General features: G+C 48.0%; 1 protein-coding gene across 3 annotated transcripts in view; it reads left to right on the forward strand.

Moving 5' to 3' along the window:
• NFX1 (nuclear transcription factor, X-box binding 1) overlaps positions 1-16,568 on the forward strand; it is a 188,244-nt gene that overhangs the window by 125,829 nt on the left and 45,847 nt on the right. For all 3 annotated transcript variants that reach the window (XM_045006791.1, XM_045006792.1, XR_006577166.1), the window contains exon 17: positions 6,036-6,109. In XM_045006791.1, the coding sequence (XP_044862726.1) occupies positions 6,036-6,109 (74 nt within the window). The remainder of the gene's footprint in view (positions 1-6,035; positions 6,110-16,568) is intronic.

Below are 16,568 nucleotides of genomic sequence, written 5' to 3' on the forward strand. Positions count from 1 at the left end.
TCTCTTCTGCAGACTAAATAATCCCAGTTCCCTCAGCCTCTCCTCATAAGTCATGTGCTCAAGCCCCCTAATCATTTTTATTGCCCTCCGCTGGACTCTCCAATTTTTCCACATCCTTCTTGTACTGTGGGTTGTAAGAGACAATGCAGCCAACCACCGCCTTCTTACAGCTGCGTGGTCTGAGATGGAACACTCTAGTGTCCTCAATGTTCTTCCTTCAACTTTATCTGTAAATAGTTCTAAAATATTTTTTCTTAGTGTATTATTTTAGTATAATTAGCTAGGGACTGGGGAGGCTTTTTTCCCTTTTCGAGTATTTTCCCCAACCCTATCTTTCCACCATCTTCCCAGCATGAAGATTGAGCTATGTCGGAAGTACTGGGATTCAAAAACTGCCTCTCCTGCCCATGAGCCTTCCCACTCAGTAACAATCATCAGAAGTGTCTGTGCTCCTGGGAGAAGTACATCTCTCTACCAGGTGCAGTATCTGCTACTCCTTTCCTAGCTGGACCTGTCAGGTGCAGGACTTTAGGCTCAGAATACATTTTATGGAGCAGGCAATGAAACCTCAGTCTGATGCAGGCCAGGCAGCTCTCCCATATATTGGTCGAAGGTATTGAGAAGCATGTCCCCAGTTACCATCATTTTTGATACCTGGGTGAATAGGAATACAGTTAAGGACTCCTCCACTCAAGAGAAGCAATCTCTGTGCTCGAGAGAAAACTCTTCTAAGTCCCCTCCCCAATTGTCATTTGAATCATCACACTCTGGTTCCAAAGACCCACAGTACTTATTCTGAGGCTCAGAAGACTAACACTTCTCCAGCCATTACCACTTTGCCATCAGTGCTGAGCAAAGAGAAATGCCATGAGTCTCGACCTCCACTACCAAATAAGTCTAAGAGCCACATGCACTGATGGTACTGTCATGTTTGCATTTGGAATCTAAGACTTCCAAAAGACTTCCTACACGAGCTCAAGTATGAGGAGACAAATACCATCATCCTCCATCTGGAGAGAAGATACCGAGGATATCACTATCTAGTCCAGTCCACATTCTCCGATCATTTCAGCACTGGTTCTCAACAGGGAGATGTTGACAACCCATGATGGACCCATATCACTGTCCATAGTGGGAACCATGGAACCCATATACCCATTATCCAGAGCGAGTGCAGTCACACAGAGAATCACATCATCCCCCCTTTCACAAGATACCATCCCGAGCTCCTTCTAGAACCCATAGAAGAAGGGGGAGAAGAACTGGATCTTGTGGTACCACCCATCCCATCGGGTATATCATCTTCCTCCCCTAACAAAGTGGTTGCTGTGTCATTGTCGTCTCCATCAGATGACCACAGACGGTTCCAGGAGTCTATTAAGGGTGGCTGAGATGATTCCCTCAGGAGGAGGTCCAGGAGTTATCCCACAAACTGCTGGATATTCTCCAAAGTGTTGGATGGAGTAAGATGGTGCACCCAGTGAACAAGTCTTTCCTAGAGACAGCCAAGATGGTGAGGCATACTCCAACTATATGTGCACCTACATGTAAGAGGTCAGAGAAAAGATATTTGTCCCATCTAAGGAAGCAGAGGGTTTTTTTTCCCCTACTCCATCATGCCTCGAACTGCTTGTGGTGCAAGCTGCCACACAAAGGAGTAGACAACAGTAAAGCAGATCTGCCCTTCAGAAAAGGAGGTGAAATGTCTGGACCTTCTGGGCAGGAGGGAATTTATATCAACAAGCTTGCAGTTCCACAAAGCCAGTATCCAAGTGCTTCTGGAAAAGTATCATTTTGCCGACTATTCCAAGTTTTAGGAGTTTAGAGACAAGTGCTCTGCCTTTGTTGGGGAGGGAATTCCAGGCCCTTTATTGAATAAGGTAGATTGGTGGCTCTATCATCCCTCCTGGCAGCGGTAGACATGGCTGATACAGCTTCTAGATCAATGGCTACCAACATTGTGGTGTGAGGATAAAACTGGCTTCATGCCTCAGGATTCCCCAGAGAAGTCCTGGTCACTGTGGAGTACTTACAGTTGAAGGAGACAGCGTATTCAGCCAAAAGACTGATGAGTCATTACCCCCATTAAAAGACTTGAAGGTGACACTCTGCTCCCTGGATTTATATAGACCAGTTCTTAGAAGGAAATATAGCAAATAATCCTACAAACCTAGACCACCAGCTCAGCCCTTCTACACTGGAAAGGGTACAAACTGCCACAAAAGAGGCAGAGTGTGCGAAGACCCAAGCAGATGCTGCTCCTTCCATACTCTTTCCATCCTCAACTATCAGGCAAGAAATACTTTTGACAGGACCTCCAAGAGCAGCCAACTCACCCAGAGGCCATGTTCTCCTACCCCTGAAATTCGATTTGGTGGCTAGCTGGCCCAATTTTTCCATATATAGCAATCATAGCAGATGGAAGGGTCTTCTATGTCATCTGCTTTGATTGCACAATGGTTCCTTTCCCCTCCCCCTCCAAAATCCCCTTCCTCGCCCTTTTCAGGGACCACTCTCATGAAGGAACACTCTTACAGGAAGTACACTCTCTACTTCATCAAGGATCCATAGAGCAGGTGCCAGCTCAGCACCAGGGAAACAGTTTTTATTCCAAATATTTAATGATCCCCAAGAAAACAGGAGGATGGAGACCCATGTTAGACCTCCATCACCTCAGTTTCTTTGTTTGAAAATTAAGATTCAGAATGGTCACTCTGGCATCAATAATCCTATCTGAACAGAAAAAAAATGATTCACAACTCTTGACATCAAGGTGCCTATTTCCACATAGATATCTTTCTGTCCCACAGGAGGTTCCTGAGTGGTAGGTACAAACCACTCTCAGTACAGGGCGCTTCCCTTTGAATTAGCAACAACACCCTGAGTATTCATAAAAGTGCTTCCAGAAGTATCAGCAAGCTTCCGTCCATATCCATGTTCAGTAGTAGCAGAACTCAATAGCCCATATCCGTATATTTCTTATGGGAAAGTCTTGTCGGAAGGCACCCTCATCAATCTCATCCTTACTCACTCTCTGAACATCTCTAAGGATCTGCATAAATGTAGAAAAGTCCACGTTAACTCCAACACAGACCATAGATTTCATCAGAGGAACTCTAGACTCACGCAGAGCCAGAATTTATCTCCCCATGGACAGGTTCATGAACATTCTGATTAATCAGCTCAGAAAGAGTCCACTGACATCGGTTCAGACATGCCTCATCCTCCTGGGTCACATGGCATCTTGCACTTAGGACCCCATTTGTAAGATTACAACTCTGCTGCCTACAAGCCTGGCTTCAGACAGTTTACGTGTCAAGTAAGCACTGCCTGGACAAGGTTTGTTATGATCTTTCACAGTGTACATGACTCTGTAGCTTGGTGGCAGGACAAAGAACAGCTGTGTATAGGAGTTCCCCCACTCCTCAGAAGACACTGGTGGCAGATGCCTATTTCAAAGACTGGGGTACTCATCTGAACAAACACACAGTACAAGGAACATTGACCCGTCCTGAGTCGAGGATGCATATAAATCTGTTTAATCTTTAATGTGTCATCGGACTCCTTGTTTTTGTGGATACAGACTAAGGGTACATCTACACTACCCGCCGGATTGGTGGCCAGCGAGCGATCCAGCGGGGATCGATTTATCGTGTCTAGTCTAAATGCGATAAATGGACCCCCAAGCCCTCTCCCATTCCGCAAGAGGTGCAGGCAAAGTCGATGGGGGAGCTGCAGCAGTTGACTCACCGTGGTGTCTTCACCACGGTAAGTCGATCTAAGTACGTCGACTTCAGCTATGTAGCTGAAGTTGCATAATTTAGATCAATCTTCCCCCCCTCTCTCCCAGTGTAGACCAGGGCTAGCACAGCTGCCCCTCTGATATAAATCTACTGGAACTGAAAGCAGTTCAGGAGGTCTGCATATGGTTCTTACCATTTATCCACTCCCAACATGTTCAGGTAATGTTGGGCAACAAGCAAAGGGTGGGGGAAGCATATGAACAAGCAAAGGGTGGGGGAAGCAAGATCTACACCCCTTTGTATAGAGATGGTCCACCAATTATTGGTGTATTCATCATCAAATTATGCTGTCAGCAGTACACTTCTTTGTAATACACAGTACTGTAATAGAAAGCCTTAGCTGTCACTTTTCGACAGAATGCAATTGGAAGATTCATGACTTAGTGGTAGGAGACATATTCCAACAATGGGGATCCCCATTTCTAGACCTATTTGTGTTGCAGACAACAAACAATGCGCTGCACAAGGGGGCAGAGGAACAGAATTCCAGAGATGATGCCCTTCTAATCCCATGGTCAGGCAGTCTGCTGTACGCATCCCACTCCTACTTCAAATTCTCAGGAAGATCTGGGAGGATGTGGCAGTCATTCTTATCACTACCAGGTGGCCAAGACAATTTTGGTTTCCCATTCTTCGGCTGTCATCCCATCCGCCAGTCAGCATTCAATCCTTCCGAGATATCCTGATACAGGACAAGAGCAGGCTCAGACATCCAAATCCAGGACCGGCTTCACCTCACAGCACAGTATTTGGATAGGCATCAAACCTAGAGTAGAAATGTTTGGCAGCTGTTAGTCATTCTTAGTAACTGCTGGAAAGAGTCCACCAGCAAGTGTTTCTTCGCTAAGTGGAAAAGATTCTGTGGTTGGGTCCTACATTACCATATGTCTGAGGGGAAATTAATATTGCTACTATTTTGGACTGTCTACTGACCTTGAAATCCTCTAGCTTTCCATTAGCTTGCTATGCGTTTATTTGGCAGTGATCAGTGCCTGCCATCCTCTGATCAACAACTGTTCCATCTTCATGCATCCAGTTACTGGTTGCTTTTTTAAAGATTTACTCAAACCTTTCTGGTGGCCATCACTTCAGCTAGAAAGGTAAGCGAATTGGGGGCCCTAATAGCCAATCCACCTTAGACCATATTCCATAAAGATAAGGTTTCCATAAATTTGTCCCCAGAGTAGTCTCCAATTTTTACATGCATCAGTCCATACACTTACCCTAAACCTCATACCACCAATGCGGAACAGAGACTCCATTCCCTGGATGTGTCTCAGGCATTGGTATTCTATCTTCAAAGAACAAACTCCTTTTGGAGGTCACCCAGGCTCTTTATTAGCATTGCAGAACACATGAGAAGGCAAGCAATCTCATTGTAAAGATGAAGTGGATATTGAGGTTTACCTTGCTCTGTTGCCAGTTGTTGAAAACTCCTCCACTGCACAGAGTGAAGGCCCTCTCCACCAGACCAAATGCTGCTTCAGTAGCTTCATTGTTGACTTATGTAAAGCAGCCACGTGGAGTTCTGTTCATACCATCAAAGGAGTCTGCACCCTGGTGCACACCTCTTCAGCTGATGCATCCTTTAGGACCATGGTCCTTCAGTCCTCAATACCACAATACCATCTCTCACACCCCTTCTTCTTGAATACTATTTGTCAGTCACCCACAGGGAAATACACATAGCGACCAGCATTCAAAGAAGGAGGAATGGTTACCTATCGTCTATAACCAGAGTTATTTGTGATATGTGTTCCCTCTCTGTATTCCATTACCTATCCTCCTTCCCCTCTTCTTCAAGGCATAGACTATATGTGGTAGAGAAGGAAGTGGAGAGGCAGTTGGTCCGTACCACCTCTTATGCCCTCGGGTCAGAGCATGAGGCAAGCAAGAGCGCAGGCACAGACCAACATATGCCACTAGCAAGAACCTTCAGTCTTGGTCACATGGAGTGCATGTGTACCCACAGTGAAATACACATAGGGTCCAAACATCTTGAAGAAAAACTCCAGTTACAGAAGGTAAGTAATCTTTCTTTTCTTTCTTTAGCTCATGTCTACCGTATAAACTATTTACAAAAATCAATTGAATTTTTAGTAAAAAAAACAAATGATTTTTCAAGATCAGTATTTTTTTAAGTCAGTAGAATGTTTTGGAAGACTAGGTTTCTGATATATTTGTTACAAATAAAGAGGAAAAAAATGATTTACTGCTTTCATGGCATAACAGGTTGATCTTCAGTGTGAATGTGGAAGAAGAAAGGAGAGTATGATTTGCTCAGAAGCATCTAGTACATATCAAAGGTTTGTACTGGTTATTTTATTCCTTGTCCTTTTCTCGACTTTCTTCTATAGTTCCTCAAAGTTAGGGTTTCTGCTTTTGACTTTTATATGGTAACATATTGGGTTCACCTGCCCTGTTATATACACTTTCCCCAAATTAAATGAGCTACCCTGTAGTTCTTTTTTCCTCTCCCTATTCTTATGAACTTATTTGCTCACCAATATGCACTGAAAGATATTCCTTCTCTCATTGCTGATTGGAGGTAGAGCAGAACTTTGGTTGCATATCAGGGCTAGGATCTCCCGTCCCTGGAACGCTACAGAGTTCTAGCCATCCATTGCTATTTAGATGCAGACTACAATAATGGCTCTAAACTACTTCTGAATTTCTTCATTCTGTTTATTTACGTTTGGATTATATTAGAAACACCAGAAGGAGATTTGGGGACTTTTTAAATCCTAAAATACAGTTACTGCTTGGCAGCACTTTTGTCTCTTCCTTTCAAGACCATGACAAAGGCCTGAAAAGTAAAGGGGTGCAAATGCTGTCTGTGTGGCTTCTTCCCTCACTGCCAGGTCTCAGAGTACAAAATACCTGAAATGCATGGGCAAGAGATCCCTAAAGTGTGTGGAAAAGCTAGATGCCTGTGCAGTCTTCAGAAAGAGGAGCATGTAGTTCCCAGTCATCATGTAGGTCAATTATCAAGCTGTTGGAACAGGCTGCAGGGCCGTTCCCTGTACTTCATAATACAGTAGGTGTCACACAGACCACCAAAATGGTGCAAGTGTGTGCCGAACATTGTTTAGTCCCATTTAACTTCAATGAAACTACTTATATGTTAAAGATTATGTGTTGAAGCAGGGCCCCAGTTTTTTATAATGGATCACTGTCCAGAATGGTGTCACATATGCCAGGGTCATCTGTGCTAGTGATCGCAGTTGCTTCCTTGAAGGATCATCTCCCACACATTTTTAGTGGTGGCATTGGAATATATGGATATTTAGTGGTTGGAGAGAATATAATATACAAGGAATAGATTACACATTCCCTTTTCACACTGCAAAAACTGTCAGCAACTGTTACCTTTGTCACCAATACTTTATCAGACAAAATAACCCATACCAAAGCCGGAACTGTGACATTATCATAGCATGCATCACTTTGACATTAACTGATTATTAGGAGCAATGAGGAGAGGCTGAGAGAACTGGGGTTATTTAGTCTGCAGAATAGAAGAGTGAGGGGGGATTTGATAGCCTTCAACTACCTGAAGGGGGGTTCCATAGAGGATGGAGCTAGGCTGTTCTTCAAGTGATTGTTCATGTCCATTCCAAGCAGATGTGTGCGTGCCGCGTGCACACCAGCTGGAAGATTTTCCCTTAGCAGTGTCCATAGGGTCGGCCTTGGCGCCCCTGGAGTGGTGCCTCCATGGCACCCTATATAGGGGCCCGCCAACCCTACACCACCTCAGTTCCTTCCTACCGCCAGTGACAGCTAGCTGGAACTTTTGCTCGCTCTTACAGCAAGCATAGCAGTGTCCCATGTAAGTGTATATAGTTGTTTCCTCTCTCATAGTTTAGAGTTAGTGTTAGATAGTTTGGGGTTTTTTCCCCCAACGTACTCGTTGCCCTGCTGGGGCATGCCCAGGTCCCCAGGGTTTAAACTCTGCAAGTACTGCAGGAAGTTTATGCCTAAGAGTGACCCGCACTCTTCCTGCTTAAAGTGCCTTGGAGAGAGCCACCAAAGAGATCAGTGCAGTATCTGCAGGGGATTCCGTCCCAGGACTCTTAAGGACAGAGAGCAGAGACTCAAAGTGCTCCTGATGGAGGCAGCCTTACGGCCACACTCAGACCCCGAGCTGCCCTCACCCGGTGCACAGCACTTCTTCCTCGGTGTGCAGCACTCCATCACCACTAAAAAGTCAGGAGGCCCAGTCTAAGACTTCTAAGTCCTGGCACAGGGGAGAATTGGGACATAGAAAATCTGCCTCCATGCAGCACTGATCACCATTTCCGGTGCCTGCAAAGAAAAAAAGGCCGGTGAGGGGCCAATCACCCCACCAGGATCTTAAAAGGCCGGCGGCATCCATGAGTGCGGTGGGACAAGCTGTGCCACAACCACATCTTTCTATGGTTCTGTCGACTCCCGCCCCACTGGGGGTGCGGTCGAGTCCGGACCAGTCGAGATCCCCGGACCTCAACGAGGATGTGTGTCTTCCATCGACGCTGGAGGCGTTCAAGGCAGCCTCTGACTTATTAAGCCCCCTGGTACCGGCCTCCCCGCACTGGTGGAAGGAGCTGCAGAACATGGCCCGACCCCTGGCCCAATCAAGGGGCAAGCCAACCATGATGTTGCCCCGGTCCCCACCCTGCCGGCACCAGCACAGAGAGAGCATCCCACGGTACCGCCCTCCCGCAGCAATGGGTACTGCTCCCCCTCGATCCTCCTATTCGGAGACCTCGGACTCGGAGGCGGAATCCTACCAATCCAGTAGATCGAGGAGCAGGAAGTCGGCTTCGCAGGCGAGCCAACGACCTTACCCGGTACAGTGGCAGCAGCAGTGGCAACAGCCCTTCCAGTGGCCATTCTAGACTCCCTGGGCTTACCATCAGATGATGGGACAGGTGCACGGCCCGCGTCAGTCTCAAAGTTGGTGGCCCCGGTGAGGCAAATGCCTCAACCACCGGCACCGCCGTCAGACAGGAGTGTGCCACGTCAAAGCCCAGCACCCCCTAGCCAGACACCGGCACTGGCTGGAACCATGGTCCTGCCACCGCAGGCCCTGCACAGTGCGCCTCATCGTTCGGTGTCGACCCTGGTACCGGCCATAATGCCGCATCTCGCATCCACACCGGCCACGCAACCGAAGTACCATGTGCCACAGGCCCCTGCAGAGACTGAGGGTACAGAGGAAGGCCCTTTGCAGATGATCTCCTCCTCTTCCTCTCCGGATGAGGCGGTTGCAGGAACTTCAGCGGCTCCGGCCTTAGAGGCCAACCGGGTGCTTCAGTAGCTCCTTAAGCGTGCAGCTCAGAGCCTGGCGATCCAAGTGGAGGAGATCAAGGTGATGTGGATTTGGTAGTGGACATCCTGGCCCCCTTGGGCCCATCTAGGGTTGCCCTACCGTTGATAAAAATGATAGCTGATACGTCCTACACCTTGTGGCAGACGCCAGCTTCATTGGCCCCCATGGCCAAAAAGACAGAGAGGCACTACTGTGTGCCCTCCAAGGGCCATGGGCACCTGTATGCCCACCCTCCCCCAGACTCTCTGGTGGTGGATGCAGCCAACCAAAGGGAGCGTCAGGGGTTCCAAGGGTCTACACTGAAAAACAGGAAGGCCACAAAGTTGGACCTATTTGGCAGAAAGGTGTACTCAACAGGGGGTCTGCAATTAGTATAGCCAACCAACAGGCTATAGTGAGCCAGTATGGACACAACACATGCTCAGCATTGTCCAAGTTCGCTGACCTCCTTCCCCAGGAATCGCGAACAGAGTTTTCGGCTATAGTGTAGGAGAAGTTGTTAATTTCCCGGGCATCCCTCCAAGCAGCCCTGGATGCGGTGGACGCAGCCTCCCGCACTCTGGCAACCGGGCTGGTTATGCGATGGGGAGCCTGGCTTCAGGTCTCAGGCCTTCCACATGAGGTCCAACAGACCATCCAGGACCTCCCTTTCGAGAGACCCATGCTCTTCTCCGAAAAGACAGACAAGAGACTCCATAGCCTAAAGGACTCAAGGGCTACCCTACGCTCGCTGGGCTTACACACTCCAGCCACCCAACGCAGGCAATTCAGGCTGCAGCCGGCCCCGCAACCTTACCAGCCCCCAAACCGCATAGACTTCTCGCGGAGGCGGAGCAAAAACGGCAGAAGGAGGCAACAGCAGCCCTCCAGCCAGCTGAGGCCCCTGTCAGGGCCTAGACCCCAAATTTGATGGTGCGGTCGGGGACGACCTACCAGTCAGGACTCTGGATCCTACCAACCCTACCTTTTCATCATGTCTGTCCCCCTTCTATCGCGCCTGGTCCCGAATCACATCGGACAGTTGGGTGCTCCGCACGGTAGAGAGGGGATATCCAGTTCTCCTCCCTCCCACCCCATCAGCCCCCCTCCACGTCCCTCTTCAGGGACCCCTCTCATGAGCAACTTCTAATTCAGGAAGTTCAGTCCCTCCTCGTAGTAGGGGCAGTGGAGGAAGTTCCATAGGAAGTCAGGGGCAGAGGTTTCTACTCCCGATATTTCCTAATACCCAAGGCAAAAGGGGGCCTCAGACCCATTCTGGACTTGCGGCGTCTGAATAAGTTTGTAAAGAAGCTCGAGTTCCGTATGGTCTCCCTGTCGTCCATCATTCCCTCCATGGATCCAGGGGACTGGTACGCCGCCCTCAACTTGAAGGATGCGTATTTTCATATCGCAATAGTTCCAGCATAGGCATTACCTCAGATTCGTCGTGGGCAATGCCCATCTCCAGTTCACGGTCCTGCCTTTCAGCCTGTCAACGGCTCCGAGGGTCTTCACAAAATGCATAGCAGTCGTGGCAGCCTACCTGCGCAAGCACGGGATTCAGGTGTTCCCGTATCTGGACGATTGGCTCATCAAGGGCCATGCCAAGGCACAGGTGGAGGTTCAGACGGTCTTCCTCGAGCTTGGCCTCCTGCTGAACGAGGCCAAGTCCACCCTGTCTCTCATCCAGAGGATAGAATTTATAGGGCCAGTTCTGGACTTGACGCAAGCAAGAGCGTACCTACCAGAGGCCGGGTTCTGGGCCATGTCCAACATCATTCTCGGTCTCCAACGTTGCCCAATCACCACAGCAAGAAACTGCCTCAAGTTGATGAGTCATATGGCTGTGTGCACCTATGTGGTGAACCACGCCAGTCCTGGTTAGTAACTGTGTACCGCCCAGCCAGGAACGCGCTGGACTCGGTGGTGACACTTCCCAGAACGGTGCTAGATTCCCTCCAGTGGTGGCTCGACCCGTGGGAGGTCTGCGTGGGAGTACCCTTTATCAGCCCCCAGCCATCCCTATCATTGGTAACAGATGCATTGGATTTGGGGTGGGGGGCGCATCTGGGGAACCTCAGGACTCAAGCTCTTAGTCCCCAGTGGACCTCTCCCAGCACATCAACGTCAGGAAGCTATGGGCGGTGCGTCTAGCCTTCCTGACTTTCAAATCTCGCCTGGTGGGCAGGTGTGTTGCAGTCCTCACGGACAATACCTTGGCAATGTTCTGTATCAACAGACGGGGGTGCACGCTCCTCTCCCCTGTGCCGGGAAGCCCTCGCGTTACGGGATTTCTGCGTACAGAACACAGTTCACCTGACGGCATCCTACCTCCCAGGGGTGCAAAACGGACTGGTGGACACCCTCAGCCGCTCGTTCCATGGTCACGAGTGGTCCCTTCGCTGAGATGTAGCACGCTCAATCTTCCGTCTCTGGGGCTATCCCCAGATAGACCTGTTTGCCTTGAGGGACAACAGAAAGTATCGACGCTTCTGCTCCCTCATGGGGCGCAGTCCAGGGTCTCTGATGGACACCTTCCTCATCTTGTGGGTAAGCAGCCTGCTCTACGCCTTCCCCTCGATTCCGATAGTTCACAGGGTACTCCTCAAGATCCGCAGGGATCATGCTCATGTCATCCTGATAGCGCCGGCGTGACCACGCCAACACTGTGCATGTCAGTATCTACTGCTGGACATGGCATAGGCAGTACCAGGAGGGCCATAAGGTTCCTAGACATCTAGAAGACCTTGGGCACCAAAGGCACTAACAAGTGCTGTGGTCCCCTACCACTTGGAGTCGGAGGTGGAACCCTGGGCGGGCTGAAGGGTCCAGATGGAGAGGTACCCCCTTGGAGCTCCGGGGTGGGCGGGCAGCCCAAACAGGTTCTTTGCTCAACACCCCATTTCCCTCTTTACTTGGTGCTGGGGAACCATGCTGCTTTTTCTGGTGCTTCTTAGGCTCCTGTGATGGGGAGCGGTGCCGAGAGGAACTCTGTGCTGGCGGGGCACTCTGCACTGACGTTGATGTACTAGGCGTTGAATCGAGGGAGTGAGATGCCTCTGATGCTGGGCAAAGTGCAGCCTCCCTGAAGAGGGCTTTAAATCAAATATCTGATTCTTTTTAGGTCCTTGGCCCAAAGTTTTTACAAATCCAGCACCTCTCCTTCACGTGCGACTCCCCAAGCACTTTAGGCAGCTGCTGTGGGGGTGCTAACTGGCATAGGCTTGTTGCAGACTGAGCACGGCTTGAAGCTCAGGAACCAGGGCATGCCCCGTTCCTGGGACGAGATCCCTAATGGGGATTGTAACCATAGAACACTATACAAATGACCAACACTAATTAATTATGAAAAAAACCACGATCACATTTGCAAATGCATGAGGAAGGCACTCCAACCAACCGTCACAGCCGGTAAGAAGGAATTGAGACTGTGTAGGGCCGGTGGTACCTCATATATCGGGGCATGAGCGCAGGACTCCAGAGGGTGCCAGAGCTGGCCCTATGGATACCGCTAAGACAAAAAATTCCGACAATGGTGCACATGGGCATGCACACACCTACAATGGAATCGATATGTGCAAGCACCCGAAGAAGCAGCCTTGCTGGATTGCAGAGAGGTGTGGAGCTGGGCCTGGGGGGAGCAAGGGGATGATGGAAGACTCATACCAGAACGAGAAGCCAGGGGATTGGGAGAGACTGGGATGAGGAGCCAAGGGGAAACTGGGATTCAGATGAGGACGGGCTGGAGTGACCAGGGGCAGAAGGATCTCAAAGCACTCGAGCACACTTCTCTCAAAACCTGGAATTCCTAGATTCCTGAGTCTCAACAATCCTCTCCTGTCAGCAAATAGCTGTCAAATCTACTGCCAAAGTATGTCTCACCCCCTCTAGTTGTTAGTCCACACAGAGGATGACAACTTACTACTACTATCAGTTATTTTTCTAGCTCAAGAGGTATAAGTCTGGTGTTGTGGAGCTAACACTTCTAACTTTACTGATGAACCATCTGGGAGTTAATATGGTTCTTCATAATGGAATTTACATTTCCTCTACATAATGCAATTTACATTTTTATACACTTTGATTGTATAAAAACTTAGTAAAATTACACACAAAAAACTATGTTAAATGTCTGTTGATGTTGCAAAGTTAAGAACTCAATAGCTGGGCAAGTCACTTAAACCAGACTGTTTACAGGTGGTCAACTGTGTGCTCCTCATGTTCTAGTACTCCACTTAATATCCTAGGACCTGTTTAGCAGAAGTGCTGAGAGGGCTCATAGCTGAAAAATTAAGTCAGTGAGAACTGTGCTCTGAACAAATAAAGTGCTATAAATGCTAAGTTCTTAAAAATCAGGCCACAAGAATTTTAGACAGTCTGATAACAGAATATTTTTCATAGCATATGACGGGTTCTCTGAATATAACAAACAGACAAAAGAATGGTCCTCTCTCTTGAAGGAAAAGAAAACACGGCAAGGCAAAAGTGGCCTGTGTCTCAGGCAGTCTTTCTGGATCCATCTCTTTGGACTTGGTCTATCAGCAAGTCTGTTGTCTTGTAGAGGGGTCTACCTCTAGCCCCTCCTCTTGGGGCATCTTGCTTTGTAGCTAGTCTGTGTAGCTTTGGGAGAGGTAAGGCCTGTCTCCCTGTTTGCTGACCTGTCTATGTTGTCAGCAGCATCTGCGGTGGAGCAGCCCTCCTATTCACTGCCTCTTCCTGTGGCCAATTTCTGTTTTTAAGCTTCCCCGCTTTCCAGGCAGAACAAGCCTTACGGGTGTGCCTCATTAATTCTGAACAGGCCCAGAACAGCTTGTTAGTCTCCTCTCTATATAACTCCAATCACTCTACCGCTGCTCCCAGACCTGATAACCCAGGACCACAGCTGTCTTCGACATCCCAACCTCAAATCTCTCCACCTCACAGCTTGGAAGCTCCATGGCTTGCTTGCTCTGATCCAGTTAGGGAAGTCCTCCTTGGCAATAGGAAACTGTCTACTAGGGCCACCTACCTAACCAAATGAAAGAGATTCACAATTTGGTTGTCACAGAGACACACGTCTCCTATGCCCTCGTCAATACCTCATATCTTGGATTACCTTCTGCACTTGAAGCAATAGGAGCTCTCTCTGTCATAAATAAAAGTCCACTTGGCTGCCATTTCTGCCTTTTACTCAGGCATGTCTGGCTGATCAGCTTTCACCAACCTGATAGTTGGACACTTTCTTAAAGGACTTGACAGGCTGTACCATCAAGTACGACAACCAATCCCAACCTGGGACCTTAACCTTGTTCTTTCCAGACTAATGGGGCCCCCCTTTGAACCACTAGCGATGTGCTCATTGCTCTCTCTGTCTCATGGAAGGTAGCATTTCTGCTGGCAATAACCTATGCCAGCAAGGTTTCCGAGCTTACGGTCCTAACATCTGAACCTACTTACACTGTCTTCTATAAAGACACGGGTCAGCTTTGGCCGCACCCAACGTTCCTCCTGAAGGTCGTCTCCCAGTTTCATGTTAATCAGGACATTTTTCTTCCAGTTTTTTATCCTAAGCCACACGCAAATAGCCGGGAGCAAAAACTCCACTCTTTGGATGTTCGCTGTGCATCAGCTTTCTATATCGAGCAGTTGAAACTGTTTCGAAAATCTAAGCAACTACTTGTCACAGTAGAAGACAGAATGAAGGGGCTCCCAGTCGCATTCCAAAGAATTTCATCATGGATCACATCCTGTATCTGGCCATGCTACGATCTGGCTAAAGTACCTGCCCCAGTGCTGACAGTGCACTCCACAAGGTGCAGGCATCTTCAGCAGTGTTCGTGGCACAGGTTCTGACCCAAGAAATTTTAAGGGCTGCAACATGGTCATCAATCCACACTTTTACCTCTCACTACGCCATTACCCAGCAGGCTAGGGACAATGCAGCTTTCAGCAGAGCGGTGCTTCAGTTAGCGAATCCATGAGCTCCAACCCCGCCTCCAAATTCTTGCTTGGGTCCTGATTGGAATCAACATGAGCAAACACTCAAAAAAGAAAAAATGGTTACTTACCTTTCATAACTATTGTTCTTTGAAATGTATTGCTCATATCCATTCCAAGACCCACCCGCCTACCACTCTGTCGGAGCAATGCCGGCAAGAAGGAACTGAAGGACCCCATGACCCCAGAGAGCACCTGAACTGACCCAATGGGTACCACTAGGGGAAAAACCTTCTGGCTAGTGTGCACACGGCACACACACACCTAATTGGAGTGGACATAAGCAACACATCTCGAAGAACAATAGTTACGAAAGGTAGGTGACCATTTTTTACGAAAGGTAGGTAACTGTTTTTCTGCTTTGCTTCTAATTTGCCTGGAGTATTGAGAATACAGGAGTGACAGTCTCCCTGCTCTCAGTTCCTATGTCTAGAGGCACAGCAACACCTGGCATCTGGGAGGAGCAAGTTCATGGAAAGTCCTTCTCAGCTTTGTAGCCTTGGGCTGGAGCATGCTCATGATGGATGTAATCTTTAGAAAATATAGCTGTCAAACTCTGAGAAGTCTCTACTGAGCATATGCAAAGTGCCATTTTCAAATGCTTATAACTTGGTGAAATATGGGTGGATTTTCATGGTGAAAGCAAAAGGCACATCTTGGGCACCAAGGCAAAACTCTCTGCCAAATTTCAATTCCATGCTCCAATAGATGGAGGCATTAGAATTGCTCAGCTAAACAGTTGTATCAATTTTTTAACCTGGACAAAACATTTTTCCCTAACCTGATTCTGAGAAATGATTGAACAGTTTTTGCTGAAATTAAAAAAAAAAAAATGCAATGTGGAAAATTGTCAAACTTTAACTGTTTGGGCTGCAAAGTTTATAAGCAATTGAATCCAAGGTCTTATAATGGTAAGTGATAGGTAAGCCTTAACTATAGGTGTCAGTACCAGCTCACCTATAATAAATGTATGACCTCTTTAATGAATATTGTTATACTACTTTAACTTAACGCTGTATATCTAGGTCTCTCGAATCTGGTATCCAATCTAGTGACTAGCTTTTCCGGAGCTACCTGATGGTGGGTTCCAGAATAATAATAAGCAAGGGATACTACCATTGACTCTGGACTGGGGTCTTTATATACTGATTTGCTGCAGTTGCAGGCTGGAAGTGAAGCAAGATTTATGCAAAGTATCCATGCATGACATAACTAGTCCAGGAGTAAAGAAATTTACCGTAGGAGAGGTGACAACTATATTCACTACTCTCCCTTCTGAATTAAAGATTTTGTCTTGGACAATGACCAGCGCATACTGTAGGTAATGCAGCTTTGTGAGGGCAGTACATTTGCTTGCTCTTTCTAGTTTGCTCAAGGTCATGTTCCTGAAAGTATTTAGCGGAGCTGCTAGACCATGCATAGTACTGACATGTGAATAGGACCTTAGAAGAAGAAGAAGGCCATCCAGACAAGGGTAATCACGTGTCCCTTTAAGTGAA

This window comes from Mauremys mutica, chromosome 2 (assembly GCF_020497125.1).
Source record: "Mauremys mutica isolate MM-2020 ecotype Southern chromosome 2, ASM2049712v1, whole genome shotgun sequence".
Taxonomy (NCBI): domain Eukaryota; kingdom Metazoa; phylum Chordata; order Testudines; family Geoemydidae; genus Mauremys; species Mauremys mutica.